Raw genomic sequence first — 16,110 nt, 5'->3', positions numbered from 1 at the left:
ACACTGAGGATAGAGTTATCCACACTGAGGGTAGAGTTATCCACACTGAGGGTAGAGTTTTCCACACTGAGGGTATACACACTGAGGATAAGGTCATCCATGCTGAGGGTAGAGCGATCCACACTGAGGATAGAGTTATCCACACTGAGGGTAGAGTTATCCACACTGAGGGTAGAGTTTTCCACACTGAGGGTATACACACTGAGGATAAGGTCATCCATGCTGAGGGTAGAGCGATCCACACTGAGGATAGAGTTATCCACACTGAGGGTAGAATTTTCCACACCGAGGAGAGAGTTATCCACACTGAGGGTAGAGTTTTCCACACCGAGGAGAGAGTTATCCACACTGAAGGTAGAGTTATCCACACTGAGCGTAGGTTTATCCACACTGAAGGCAGAGTTATCCACACTGAAGGAAGAGTTATCCACACTGAAGGAAGAGTTATCCACACTGAAGATAGAGTTATACACACTGAAGGTAGAGTTATCCACACTGAAGGTAGAGTTATCCACACTGAGGGTAGAGTTTTCCACACTGAGGATAAGGTAATCCATGCTGAGGATAGAGTTATCCACAATGAGGGTAGAGTTATCCACACTGAAGGTAGAGTTATCCACACTGAGGGTAGAGTTATCCACACTGAGGGTAGTTATCCACACTGAGGGTAGAGTTATCAACACTGAGGGTAGAGTTATCCACACTGAGGGTAGAGTTATCCACACTGAAGGTAGAGTTATCAACACTTCAAACGATAATCGGGATCAAGGTGACGATCGCACCGCCGTGGCAGCCGATCCCTCGTGCACACGCAAGCAGCTTTTGGCTGCGCGCTGATTGGCTGCGGAGCCGGCGCCGACTCGCCTGCTATTGGCTGCCTCCCGACATTCCGCGCTCGAGCTTTGGCTCGAATTCCTGCGGGTGGATCAGGTTTTAAATAAACAACTCCCCGGGCAAAGGACACGGCGCGATCAAACGCGCCTAATGTTGGCGGGAAGCTGCTGCCGTCTTGTACGTGTCGTCGTGAACGGGGCGTCCGTCCCTGAGGAGAACCCGGCGGTGAGCGTGCGTAGTTATCACCATGCGACCTTCTCGTTACATGACATCCACCAGGTTGAACATTTTCACGGATTTATTATTCAAACCTGATTTGTTCGTGAAAGAGAGTCCGAAACCGTTTTGTGGTGAGTTTGGTGCACGTGAGAGAGCTGTTAATATTTAGTGTGTGTGTGTGTGTGTGTGTGTGTGTGTGTGTGTGTGTGTGTGTGTGTGTGTGTGTGTGTGTGTGTGTGTGTGTGTGTGTGTGTGTGTGTGTGTGTGTGTGTGTGTGTGTGTGTGTGTGTGTGTGTGATCAATGACTTTGCAGGTGTTTGAATCCACCTGTCGGCGCTCACTGGCTGCGATGTCCCTCAATGTGGGATTCTTTCGTGGTATGACAGGCACGGCGTTTCAGTTGGAGACGGTATACTGTACATGAGCCGGCATACTGTACATGAGCCGGTGTACTGCACACGAGCCGGTATACTGTACATGAGCCGGTATACTGTAATGAGCCAGTGTACTGTACGAGCCGGCATACTGTACGAGCCGGTATACTGTACATGAGCCGGTGTACTGTACATGAGCCGGTAGACTGGACATGAGCCGGTAGACCGTGCATGAGCCGGTGTACTGTACATGAATCGGTGTACTGTACGAGCCGGCATACTGTACATGAGCCGGTGTACTGCACACGAGCCGGTATACTGTACATGAGCCGGTATACTGTAATGAGCCAGTGTACTGTACGAGCCGGCATACTGTACATGAATCGGTGGACTGTACGAGCCGGTATACTGTACATGAGCCGGTATACTGTACATGAGCCGGTATACTGTACATGAGCCGGTATACTGTACATGAATCTGTGGACTGTACGAGCCGGTATACTGTACATGAGCCGGTGTACTGCACACGAGCAGATGCGATTGTCGTGGTTTGCAGACACGTGCCCGGAATTCGGAGCGATCTCGCCGACGGGTGCCCGTGCTGTGTACCTGTGAGTGCCCGCGAGCCCCGTTTGTCGGCTCTCCGTTTTCACCGGGTCCACTCCAAGTGGCCGCACGAGTGCGTTGAACACATGCGGTTAAACCGAGCAGCGTGCCTGCTCTTCCGCGATTCCCCGAGATATCTGAGCGCAAGTGCGTCAATGTAGTGCAACGTCACGATCTTTCATTGTGAGCACTGCGTGTTACGGAAACTGCACGCGTCACCGATAAAATATCATTCACAAACGTTTGCCTTGGTTTTACGTGTTTGTGCACACACACACACACACACACACACACACACACATAAACACGTGTCGTACAGCACGTGAGAGTGTACGAAATGGTGTGTGTCGGAGCGACGTTGTGTACACCACTGGGTATGTATAATGAATGCGTCGTGTGTTTGTGTGTGTGTGTATGTGTGTGTGTGTGTGTGTGTGTGCGTGTGTGTGTGCGCGCTTGAACCGCATTGTGATGGATGATGGATCACGTGACGCCAAAATAACCAGAAACTCGTGTTTTTGACGAAGAGGCGAAAAACCCTCCGATTCTCAAGCGACACCAACAACTCCCCCAAATTAATGAATTAACTTATAAGAGGAGTGAGTGAAACATGCTGATCATTTACACACACGCACACACACACACACACACACACACACACACACACACACACACACACACACACACACACACACACACCGCTTGATCAGCAAGTCCGTATCCACCCGAACATTTGCTGTTCATTGAAAATTCGGTGAAACTGTCAATAAACACGGAATCTGCAGGAAAATCGTCACCAAGATATGAAAACGAGGTTTGTCGCAAACACGTGAAAACGAGGTTCGTCACAAAGACATGAAAACAAGGTTCGTCACAAAGACATGAAAACAAGGTTCGTCACAAACACATGATACCGAGGTTCGTCACAAACACGTGAAAACAAGGTTCGTCACAAACACATGATACCGAGGTTCGTCACAAACACGTGAAAACGTGGTTCGTCACAAACACATGAAAAGGAGGTTCGTCACAAACACGTGAAAACGAGGTTCGTCACTAAGACGTGAAAACGAGGTTCGTCACAAACACGTGAAAACAAGGTTCGTCACATAGATGTGAAAACGAGGTTCGTTACAAAGACATAAAAACGAGGTTCGTCACAAAGACGTGAAAACGAGGTTCGTCACTAAGACGTGAAAACGAGGTTCGTCAGTAAAACGTGAAAACGAGGTTCGTCACAAACACGTGAAAACGAGGTTCGTCACAAACACGTGAAAACGAGGTTCGTCACAAACACGTGAAAACGAGGTTCGTCACTAAGACGTGAAAACGAGGTTCGTCACAAACACGTGAAAACAAACTTCGTCACATAGATGTGAAAACGCGGTTCGTCACAAAGACGTGAAAACGAGGTTCGTCACAAAGACATAAAAACGAGGTTCGTGACAAAGACATGAAAACGAGGTTCGTCACAAAGACGTGAAAACGAGGTTCATCACAAAGAGGTGAAAACGAGGTTCGTCACAAAGACGTGAAAACGAGGTTCGTCACAAAGACGTGAAAACGAGGTTCGTCACAAAGACGTGAAAACGAGGTTCGTCACAAAGACGTGAAAACGAGGTTCGTCACAAAGACGTGAAAACGAGGTTCGTCACAAAGACATGAAAACGAGGTTCGTCAGTAAGATGTGAAAACGAGGTTCGTCACAAACACGTGAAAACGAGGTTCGTCACTAAGACGTGAAAACGAGGTTCGTCACAAACACATGAAAACGAGGTGCGTCACAAACACGTGAAAACGAGGTTCGTCACAAACACGTGAAAACGAGGTTCGTCACTAAGACGTGAAAACGAGGTTCGTCACAAACACGTGAAAACGAGGTTCGTCACAAAGACGTGAAAACGAGGTTCGTCACAAAGACGTGAAAACGAGGTTCGTCACAAAGACGTGAAAACGAGGTTCGTCACAAAGACGTGAAAACGAGGTTCGTCACAAAGACGTGAAAACGAGGTTCGTCACAAAGACGTGAAAACGAGGTTCGTCACAAAGACGTGAAAACGAGGTCCGTCACAAAGACGTGAAAACGAGGTCCGTCACAAAGACGTGAAAACGAGGTCCGTCACAAAGACGTGAAAACGAGGTCCGTCACAAAGACGTGAAAACGAGGTCCGTCACAAAGACGTGAAAACGAGGTCCGTCACAAAGACGTGAAAACGAGGTTCGTCACAAAGACGTGAAAACGAGGTTCGTCACAAAGACGTGAAAACGAGGTTCGTCACAAAGACGTGAAAACGAGGTTCGTCACAAAGACGTGAAAACGAGGTTCGTCACAGACGTGAAAACGAGGTCCGTCACAAAGACGTGAAAACGAGGTCCGTCACAAAGACGTGAAAACGAGGTCCGTCACAAAGACGTGAAAACGAGGTCCGTCACAAAGACGTGAAAACGAGGTCCGTCACAAAGACGTGAAAACGAGGTCCGTCACAAAGACGTGAAAACGAGGTCCGTCACAAAGACGTGAAAACGAGGTCCGTCACAAAGACGTGAAAACGAGGTCCGTCACAAAGACGTGAAAACGAGGTCCGTCACAAAGACGTGAAAACGAGGTCCGTCACAAAGACGTGAAAACGAGGTCCGTCACAAAGACGTGAAAACGAGGTCCGTCACAAAGGACGTGAAAACGAGGTCCGTCACAAAGACGTGAAAACGAGGTCCGTCACAAAGACGTGAAAACGAGGTCCGTCACAAAGACGTGAAAACGAGGTCCGTCACAAAGACGTGAAAACGAGGTCCGTCACAAAGACGTGAAAACGAGGTCCGTCACAAAGACGTGAAAACGAGGTCCGTCACAAAGACGTGAAAACGAGGTCCGTCACAAAGACGTGAAAAGCAGGTCCGTCACAAAGAGCGTGAAAACGAGGTCCGTCACAAAGACGTGAAAACGAGGTCCGTCACAAAGACGTGAAAACGAGGTCCGTCACAAAGACGTGAAACGAGGTCCGTCACAAAGACGTGAAAACGAGGTCCGTCACAAAGACGTGAAAACGAGGTCCGTCACAAAGGACGTGAAAACGAGGTCCGTCACAAAGACGTGAAAACGAGGTCCGTCACAAAGACGTGAAAACGAGGTCCGTCACAAAGACGTGAAAACGAGGTCCGTCACAAAGACGTGAAAACGAGGTCCGTCACAAAGACGTGAAAACGAGGTCCGTCACAAAGACGTGAAAACGAGGTCCGTCACAAAGACGTGAAAACGAGGTCCGTCACAAAGACGTGAAAACGAGGTCCGTCACAAAGGACGTGAAAACGAGGTCCGTCACAAAGACGTGAAAACGAGGTCCGTCACAAAGACGTGAAAACGAGGTCCGTCACAAAGACGTGAAAACGAGGTCCGTCACAAAGACGTGAAAACGAGGTCCGTCACAAAGACGTGAAAACGAGGTTCGTCACAAAGACGTGAAAACGAGGTTCGTCACAAAGACGTGAAAACGAGGTCCGTCACAAAGACGTGAAAACGAGGTCCGTCACAAAGACGTGAAAACGAGGTCCGTCACAAAGACGTGAAAACGAGGTCCGTCACAAAGACGTGAAAACGAGGTCCGTCACAAAGACGTGAAAACGAGGTCCGTCACAAAGACGTGAAAACGAGGTCCGTCACAAAGACGTGAAAACGAGGTCCGTCACAAAGACGTGAAAACGAGGTCCGTCACAAAGACGTGAAAACGAGGTCCGTCACAAAGACGTGAAAACGAGGTCCGTCACAAAGACGTGAAAACGAGGTCCGTCACAAAGACGTGAAAACGAGGTCCGTCACAAAGACGTGAAAACGAGGTCCGTCACAAAGACGTGAAAACGAGGTCCGTCACAAAGACGTGAAAACGAGGTCCGTCACAAAGACGTGAAAACGAGGTCCGTCACAAAGACGTGAAAACGAGGTCCGTCACAAAGACGTGAAAACGAGGTTCGTCACAAAGACGTGAAAACGAGGTCCGTCACAAAGACGTGAAAACGAGGTCCGTCACAAAGACGTGAAAACGAGGTCCGTCACAAAGACGTGAAAACGAGGTCCGTCACAAAGACGTGAAAACGAGGTCCGTCACAAAGACGTGAAAACGAGGTCCGTCACAAAGACGTGAAAACGAGGTCCGTCACAAAGACGTGAAAACGAGGTCCGTCACAAAGACGTGAAAACGAGGTTCGTCACAAAGACGTGAAAACGAGGTTCGTCACAAAGACGTGAAAACGAGGTTCGTCACAAAGACGTGAAAACGAGGTTCGTCACAAAGACGTGAAAACGAGGTTCGTCACAAAGACGTGAAAACGAGGTTCGTCACAAAGACGTGAAAACGAGGTTCGTCACAAAGACATAAAAACGAGGTTCGTCACAAAGACGTGAAAACGAGGTTCGTCACAAAGACATAAAAACGAGGTTCGTCACACAGACATAAAAACGAGGTTCGTCACAAAGACGTGAAAACGAGGTTCGTCACAAAGACATAAAAACGAGGTTCGTCACACAGGCATAAAAACGAGGTTCGTCACAAAGACGTGAAAACGAGGTTCGTCACAAAGACGTGAAAACGAGGTTCGTCACAAAGACGTGAAAACGAGGTTCGTCCCGCCCGTCGGGCTCGGCCTGGCCGACTCGGCCACTGCTTGTGCGACGAAGGAATCGCCGATCGCATCGCGACGTGTGACGTGCGGAGGTGTACGTCACATAAACGGCACAGTCACCGTTCCGGGGATCGGACTTTACGAAGTCCCGTCCAAGTCAAAGCCTTCGGATGTGAAGGATCGTTTTGTTTACCGAATTTACACCGCGAGGGGAGTCGAGTCATCCATCGCACTTTGATGACATCGCAAACACTTCCCAATGGATTTACATGCAAATAGCGAATCCGTACTCGCACCAAGCAGCCGGCGAATCGCGCTAAACGGGGTTTCCCCCCCCCCCGCCCGAGACCGGCGATCACGATGAAACGCATTGATTTATTTATTCCGTTTGATTCCGTTTTCGAGCGAAGTTTACAAACTGATCGTTCACTCGATGACGATGACCTGTAATTTAGGGGAATCTGTCGTCGGGAAAACTCCACGACACGTCAACATCACTTCCCTTTCCTCTCCGATGGACGTGCCGGCTTCGCCTTCGACACGACTACCGACATCACGAAACGACTTCGGGAGTCGTGGGAGGACGACGTTGTAGTTAAACAAGGGGGGACACGGACCCCGTGATGTGGGCGAAGCGCGCGATGCGTCACCTGGTTCAGGGAAAACACCGATGAACACCTTGACGTGCGGTGACGATGAACCACGTTCGTCGGTATATTTATTATGTATTTATATCGGTATGTATATAAATTTATAGGTTTTTTTTAAAATGATTATTTTAATTAAGGATGTACATGCGCGTGTACCCGTCCGTGTTCGGGCCGGTAGTCGGCCGACAAGGTTGTCCAAATCGAACCCCGTTGGTTACACCTGCAGACAAAGAACGTCGACATGAAGATCGGTATTGTCCGCACCACCTGTCCGACATTCAATCCCCGCTCGGTCCTTCGCGGGACCGTCGCACACATTCACACCCGTACCCGACAAAACACGCCACCACGAACCCCTTAAATCCCATGGACTTACTAACCACGATATATATATATATATATATATATATATATATATATATATATATATATATATATATATATATATATATATATATATATATATATGTATATAAAAAAAAATTTTAATCCAAGAAGCCATCTCGCTCGGACTCAGACCCCCAGACCCCCAGACCCCCAAGGCCCCCATTCAAGCCGCGACACAACTCCCACTCCATCCCCAAAGTTCTGCTTTTCAAAAGCTCCGTTGCCCCCCCCCATCTCGAGCCCCTTGGCGCTTCCTCCTGACGTCACGCACTTTTGGGCCGACGCGACGTTTTGTCGGAGAAAGGGAGGCTCCGCCCACCCGTAGCCACGTGAATCGGACCGGCTCCGCCCATTTTCCCCGCCCGCCGCCCCATTTCCCAGCCGTGCGATCCGTGGCTCGCGTGACAGCCTCGGCCGTTCTGGGCGCTCCAGTCGATCCTCTTCGGACGAAGACGCACGGAGGTGCGTCCGGATCCCCCGAGCACGTGAGTGTCGCGCGGCGGACAGCGACCCGCACGCACGCACGCGACCCGCACGCACGCACGGTGCCGGGCTCGCCTTTCTCCTTTTAATTCCCCACCCTCCTTTCGCCTACGACGGCACTTGCTTCGTATAGCAATAGCGTGGGTACTTCGGGAGCAAGCGTGGGGATGCGACGCGTACCCGCGGAACCGTACCCGATACCCGGTGCGTTCGTACGGGAACAGTGTGCACGCGTCGGCTTACCGAACAGGACGAAGGGGGTATCGGCGGGGAGTACGGCGGGTGCTTAGTCCTTTGTTTTCAGCTCGCTGCGCCGCGGCTCCGCTGCTTCCCTGGAGCTCACAATAATGTTTCGGTCAAATCGAGCGCTTTGGTTACGTGTGTGTGTGTGTGTGTGTGTGTGTGTGTGTGTGTGTGTGTGTGTGTGTGTGTGTGTGTGTGTGTGTGTGTGTGTGTGTGTGTGTGTGTGTGTGTGTTAGTTACACCCCCCCCCCCCCTTCCACAGTCATTGTGAGTCCGTCACTGTGGTGTTGTGTATTTGGAGGTGTCAGGTTTTTGGGCCAAGGTGTGAAAACTCGACCCCATGAACAAGGGCAACACACCCACACCACTCAATGTGGACTATTTTCCACACCGAGCCCTAAACACTTTTTACACTCAGACGAACGTCATTATTAGTGTGTTCTTTTTAAACAAACTTGAAAAACTCTCAGGTGCACGAATCACCTTGAACTCGATTGTTGAAATTTTGGATTTATATTTATTATTTATTTATTTATTTGTTTAACGCCTCCGAGGACAAAAAAAAGAGGCCATGAAGTGCATTCTGTGAGAGCACAAAGCACACACGTGCAAATGAGTGGCCATGCTGCTGATGGCATCATCGGAGCGACGTCCGGCACCATCTGAGCAAGTTTGTCGTGACATCGGAACACGATTGTCTCGTCGGGGCATCATTGCTTTCGGCGGTCACGCGAAAAGCCACTGTTCGTGCGTGAGGATGACATCTTGAAAATTGTACAATTTGGATCTTGGGGTCTGCAATTAAACTTGGGTTTTTGATTCAAAAACTTTATTTCTGTCTTTCTTGCTTTTCTATCGAACCGTGTTGTCAAAGGGATTGCACAGTGCGCACACACCGAGTATGACATGATATGACGTGCAGGTGTGCCTTGAGATCGTGTTGATACATCGGAGATCATGTCGATGGAATATGTGCTCAGCAATCTGTTGATAAATATGCACTCGCTCTTCTGCCCTTGTTTTGGCAGAGAGTATAAATGGCCGGAACTGACGTCACAATGGATCTCGGGGCTTATTGTGCCGACGAGACGAGTCATTGAGGGTGGGGATGCAATATCTGAACAAAAGTTGATTGGGCTTCGAATTGTTTATTCCATCAGGAAGCTAAATCGTATATATTTAATAAACTCCGACATTCCGTATCTGTTGCCAAGTGTGTACGGGGGTTTTTTGGGGGGAGTTTTTTTCATTTAATTTTTTTTGTTTCTAAATATTTTGGGGGTGGGGGTTTGTGCCTATGCAGCAGTTTGTTTGCTTTTCTCCTGTGATTTCTTGCTTTCAGGTTGAGGAATTCTCAAGGACACGAGCAGAATGTTGTTTGAAATGAACTTTCCTTGCGAAGGTATTGTCCCCTGTGGGTCATTTAGAAGGCTCGAAGACGTGCTCACGGCGAGAGAGCTCGAGCACGCGGGTCCAGATCCTATACTGGAGGCGACGTCGAGCCTCGAGCTTCACTGATTATTCCCGGGGCCGAACAGGAATGCGGAAGGGTTGCATCGCCGAAGCCACCCACACGAGGCCCGGTATTTTGAGCCGACCTTGCCACCATAGGGAAGCTCGTGGTTTCTGAGTTGAAGACCGTTCATTGCTCTATCTCTTCCGTTTCTGGAGTGCATGCTATGCATCGGGATGTGCGTCTACGCGGGACGCCCAGTCCTTCCCAAGAGATCCTGCACTCTGTCGTCAACTTGGCACTTCCAGTAATGCCATGAGTCACGCTGACGGTTTTGTTTAAGTGGAATTGGCCCACTTTTTGGAGCAGCTTGAGGTGGTGATAACCTGCGCAGCTCTTGAAACACTGGAAATACAAAAGAGAAAGATTTGCATGGAATGAGAACTCCAAGTCGGATGATCAAAGCGGATGCAAGGGCAATGTTGTGTCAACCATCCGATTAAGTTTTTTTTTTTAATCATTTCTTCTTTCTATATTTCCATAGAGCTATGGTGCTTCTATGATGAGGGACAGACACCAGGAGACAGATTATAGACAAATAAGTATCGATGTATTTGAACCTGGGTTCCCCACATCATGAGCCGGCGGTTCAGATGCCAATGCTATTGGGACTCTGCTGTCAGGATTTCGTTTTGATGTATAGTTAAGTTGACTTAAGAATTAACAATAAGTGTACAGTGGTACTTTTGTTAAACTGTAATGAGTGTGGCTGATGTGGGAAGTGGTTGTGGGTTTTCTGGCTGCGGTGGAACTAAAAGCATCCAAAGGAAAGCCAAATTTTGAGGGCACTCATCTGAAAGTCAACATTGTAACCGGTGAGCATGAAATGCCCAACATTGTAACCTCGACTGCAATTTGGTTTGTAAAAAGGATTTGCATCCCAATTTTACAGTGAATCATGAGTGGAAGATAAAATTTGGATCGATTAATGATGTCATTTTCATAAAGCCACGAGACTAATTACTGTAAGCTAATGCCTCCCAGCGTGCCTTTAACGTCCACACATCTGCATTGTTATCCCTTTTGTGTCCCAGCAGATCACAAATGAATCTCTGAATGCTGGCGATTATCAAACATGAGCTGGCCATCGGAACAGCCCTTTGGGCCATGGGAACAGCATGGGGTTTTTGCTCATATAATGGGCCACGATGAACCTCTGGATCTTTCACGGCAGAAACGTCTTCACCTGCAATACGATAAGTGTGAGCACGATTATATAATTGTTGGGGTAGAAGGCAGGTGATGGTGTGGGAATGGGGGGGGGCAGAGGGGGAGGAGGAGTTGACAACGATGACGACAGGTATGAAGGCAGTGCATTGATTTTGTGATGCCTCAATGGTCGATGTTTGTTTTAAATCGGAGGTTTTATCAGTAGATCAGTCTTTCTGTTTGTGAGCATATCTCAAAATGTTGTGGGCAGGTTGGGTGTGTGACAAGGACGAATCGATTCGATTTTTTTGGTGATCCAGATCCTAGAATTTTTGAAGTCGTCTTCACCATTGAGAAATGGGGCCAAAAAAAACCGATATTTCAAATAGTTGTGAACAGGTTATGACAAAACGTGCTGAACGAGTTGGGTCGGTGACAAGAACAAGCCAATTTGATTCTGGTTAAAGGCCGGATCTGGAGTGGGATACAAAACGGAAACTGTTCAGCCGTTCCACCAAAAGTGTGAGGTATGCGCCCTACCGAGTACCGTTCGAGCTTTGTTTCAGAACTCCACCTGGATATCCACATTTACAATGCATTGCTCTATTAAATGAAATGAAGCATTGGCTTAATAGCTCTAAAATTCTCAAATAAATGTAATCGTGGAGCTATCCGGCTGAAATATACTGCAATCATCGTTAAAGCATTGTTGACTTGATGTATGTGTTTTATGTACTACGGTAAGTAGTCCAATGAAGCCTGATTTATGTCCTTATCAAGGGGGAATGATTCGTGCTTCCTCATTCTAAACGCTTGATGACTTGCCAGGTTAAATAAACCACCAAAATGAGTTTTACGCTTACACTATCTTTTTTATTTTATTTGTCAGACGGTGCACTGGACTTGTCTCTGAAAGCCAACGGACATGATGTGGATAAGCAGGACCAGCCAAGCCTTGATGCAGTCATTACTCAGAATACAACACCCCACAGAAGGTGAAAAACGCATTCCTTCAGCTCGGTTATATTAAATAAATATAAATACTTGTTTAAAGTTTAAACCTCCGACAGAATATTATGTTTTCGCCCCATCATTGATTTGTGTAAGACAAGAGCTTGCTTGGCATTCAATTGTTGAAAATCTTTGTTCCAAAGCGAGTTCGGATTCCATCCTCCGAGTCGGAGGTAAATGAGCTGCCCAGAAGGTCTCGTCTTTAAAGAAAGAGAGAAGAAGGAAATAGATGTTTGCCATTGCCCTTCCCAACAGTTTGATCAGGATGCCAGAATGCATTGAGGCAGCTTTTTTTTTGGAAAGCAGTTGGGGATCCTTGATGCTAAAACATTTTCTATCAGCCAAGACAACCGGCTTAATGTTGCGTTCAGAAGGACGGAGTATTTTTCGAATCAAATGCTCATTTTGCGAATTGTCATAGTGACAATTTATAGCTGGGTCGGGAAACTAATCGACATCAGACAACTCTTCGGCGACTCCATGCCCTCTAAGCTGGCCGAATAGCTCTCAAACCATGTTTGATGAACATACTAGCAGGGTAGTTACACATTGTAAGCATTAACGAACCGTGCTTCCCCATTGTCTCGGGTCGCTCACCTGCATTGTTTTTTAATTTTCATATCTGCATGCATTCCAAGTGTTCTGTGACCCCCCCCCCCCCAAGTTGATAGGCTTTGTTGTCCATCGGTATGCAAAATTAACGTGCTTCCCCATCCTCGGGTCGCTCCCCTGCATTTCTTTTCCATTTATTTATTTTCTTTTAAAAAATATTTTCATTTACGGATGCTTTCCAACGTTTCTGTGATTTTTTTTTTTTCCTGGTGTATCGGCTTCGATGTCCATCGGCATGCGACATTTCAGCTTTCTCCGGCACCCAGAAGGTACCGAACTTTAATATAATTGAGTCAGTGAGTGGTTAGAATGAGCTTTTTATATATTAACATATCCTGACTGTCGTCTCCCTCGTTTGTTACCAGCCCAGAATATAGGAGGCCCAGCTCAGTGACGAGCACAAAGATGGCCAATAATGTTCCTGTTGGGATGACAATGCATCAGTCAAGGCTCCACACCTTCTTAGCCAAGTTGTGCTGTCGCCACCAGTCGCTACTGTTACAGATATTGCGCAGTAATGTGCCTTCACACTGCTCCGGAGTCGTCCAAACCCCCGCCGACCTCCAGAACCATTCGGGTGCATCGCAGTTGCCGTCGTATTCGTTGCCATGGATTCGTGCTGAGGCTAATTTTGAAAGCTACCGGCATTCTCCTCCGGAGAATAGAGCAAGTCACAATGGACATGCCACTTTTGAATATATCCAACCAGCTCTTTTTCCCAGGTCCTGTTCCTACCAGCCTATCCCGAACATTTCATACCGGGATGGAACGAAATGGCCCGGTGGTGCACGGACCGATGCTCTCGGTTCCCGGCTGGATACCAAAGGAATTATGGAGGATTGCTACTTTGCAGATGGTTGTGTAAGAGGCCAGAAAAATACCATGCACCCTTCGGATAATTTTATCCTGAGACAAAATGCAAGTCTGATGGTCAAGCAAGAACACGATGCCCAGGAACCGCTCTCCACGCCTTCAGTTGCAGTTCTGTCACATTCCACAGAATCTTCTTCGATCTCAGTGCAGGTACTTCGTGCTGCATGATGATTGGTGCTGTTTTTTTTGCATTACAATTTACTTGTATGCATGGGTCATGGGCCAACGTACGGTGATTGGTGTGTATTCTGCAGCCTGTTGTTGTAGTGACTTCTGGCTTGCTAACTTTATCAGCTCTGAAAGTTTGATGTTGAAAATGAAACTAAGAGTTGCTGCTTTACAAAAACTCGCTTAAGTGTCGTCATGTTGATCTACTTGGTCTTCAATCGAATAAGTGTTTGAAATGCTATTGATCATTATCGTTATTAGTATTGATCTGCTTGGTCTTCAATCGAATAAGTGTTTGAAATGTTATTGATCATTATCGTTATTAGTATTGATCTGCTTGGTCTTCAATCGAATAAGTGTTTGAAATGTTATTGATCATTATCGTTATTAGTATTGATCTGCTTGGTCTTCAATCGAATAAGTGTTTGAAATGCTATTGATCATTATCGTTATTAGTATTGATCTGCTTGGTCTTCAATCGAATAAGTGTTTGAAATGCTATTGATCATTATCGTTATTAGTATTGATCTGCTTGGTCTTCAATCGAATAAGTGTTTGAAATGTTATTGATCATTATCGTTATTAGTATTGATCTGCTTGGTCTTCAATCGAATAAGTGTTTGAAATGTTATTGATCATTATCGTTATTAGTCTTCATTGTCCAACAGAACCGAACAGAGATAGCCCACTTCCCTTTGTCGTTTGAAGTCTATCCTGGGTTTTATTCGCGAACTGGCTGTAAACTGTTGGATTGATGCTTCGCAGGCCGGTTGTTGCATCACAAGGTGCATCGTCCCTCAGGTGGATGTTAGGCTTAGTGTCCCTTCTGCTGGCATTAGTTTGTGGACGTTAAAGATCTCACACGTTTTGCATGAAGAATAAGCGAGTTATCGCCGGCACCCTGAATGAATTACAAATTCCTGCCCGAATCGTCTCCGGTCGAATGTCTGTCCCAGCCAGCTGCTTCGTGAATTGCTTCCGCTGAACGCATTCCCAAGAAGACCCCACAGGGTTGGAATACGTGTCGTATTTCGGTTTTATGGCCTGCTCTCTTTCTTGTAATCATTATTCCATTCATTTTGAATGTAACTGAGCAGTAACAAGTAACGTCGTGCTTCTCATCCATTTCATTTTCTCCATGGTACATTTCAGCTGTGATAAATATAAAGCTAAGTAATGTCGTGCATGTGTTTTCGTCATCAAAACGATGATGATTGAGGAACTCTCTGAAAGGAGGCCATTGAACTTCAACGTAAAGGATTTTTTGAAGCCGATGCTCGTGAATTTTTCTGTGTGGGGACGAGGCCGAGCTGCGTGTGAGCTACGTCTCCCCACCAGAAAGGCCTTTTTGCAAGATGAATGATGCATTTGCCCGACCCCCTCTGGGTTTTTTTTTTTTTATTCAAAGGTCGTCAAGCCCTTGTATCGTTTAAATCGCTAATGGTGAATAAGCGAAGTCTGCAGACGGGACCTCCTTGCCATTGTCTTCAGTTACAGAATTTATGTATTTTGTGCTAGGAGCAAGTTGCGACCCTGTGCTTAGTCGACCACTTTGTGGGATGTTACCGTGAATCACGGAGTCCACAAAAATGATTTTCGGAGGTTATGTACTCTTTAAAAGCACATTGAGGAAAGACGGAACTCGCGTGCACGTTGTAGTCGTGAGTATTGGCCTTGCAGTGATGAGCAAAAGTGGAAGTCAGTCAGGTGAGGATGCTTGACTTCAGGAAGGTCCATCGAGGGGTTGAGATAGTTTGAACTTGGAAGGATTGATTGAGATGTTACAATTTTCACGACAGGAGAATGTAGCAAAGTGACAAATGTCGAAGAATATTGGGAGATGTTGCAGAAACTATAGATTTTGGTCAAAATTTACAGAGAAAGTGCAGTGCACCTTCAGGAGTTGAAGGAATAAAATGCTAAAAATTGACAGCATCTTTTCTCAGCTAAGCTGCTGCCCCTGGTACCTTCCCATTACAAGCCATAGTGAATGAAGGGGCATGAGCAGCTATTCAGTGTAACACTATGGAAAGGGATGAAGTGGGGGAGGAGCTGACTATGGAAGTGGGGGTGGAAAGGGGGGAATTTGCATTGAAGCAGTGGGGGTGGAGATGTAATCACACAATCGCTATGTATTGTGGTGGCCATCTCTGTACTTCATGAGAAGGGTTACAGAGATCTACGAGCCAGGTTTTCCACACCGCGCGTCTTATGACTCGTGTGGCCAGTTCTATCAGTCCACTGTTCTGGGTGCCACCCTTCTGTCGTTAAACTGGCCCTGGTTGCATATCACTCGTCTTGTCTTCCTCTACTTTTGCAAGGTTTTTGTGTGAAATGCCAACTTTCTGTTTTAATTTGTCATTGTTTTCACCTC

The 16,110-nt window shown here is 47.0% G+C and overlaps 1 protein-coding gene across 6 annotated transcripts in view; it reads left to right on the top strand.

The window, feature by feature from the left end:
* Positions 1-16,110, top strand: part of LOC147034992 (uncharacterized) — a 178,339-nt gene that overhangs the window by 138,453 nt on the left and 23,776 nt on the right. Inside the window, exons 1-4 of one of the 6 annotated variants that reach the window (XM_085892159.1) lie at positions 925-1,059; positions 10,961-11,125; positions 11,962-12,067; positions 13,061-13,718. In XM_085892159.1, the coding sequence (XP_085748285.1) occupies positions 10,999-11,125; positions 11,962-12,067; positions 13,061-13,718 (891 nt within the window). In that variant the 5' untranslated portion in view covers positions 925-1,059; positions 10,961-10,998. Of the gene's footprint in view, positions 1-924; positions 1,114-8,028; positions 8,170-10,960; positions 11,126-11,961; positions 12,068-12,944; positions 12,965-13,060; positions 13,719-16,110 lie in introns of those variants that run through there. The other 5 variants (XM_085892182.1, XM_085892165.1, XM_085892155.1 and 2 more) reach the window with 5 other exon arrangements.

The sequence above is a fragment of the Eptatretus burgeri genome, chromosome 1 (genome assembly GCF_056783735.1).
Source record: "Eptatretus burgeri isolate ZD-2024b chromosome 1, Ebu_testis_v1, whole genome shotgun sequence".
NCBI lineage: Eukaryota > Metazoa > Chordata > Myxini > Myxiniformes > Myxinidae > Eptatretus > Eptatretus burgeri.
Note: the sequence above shows the minus strand (reverse complement) of the source record. Positions and strands in the feature narration are given on the sequence as shown.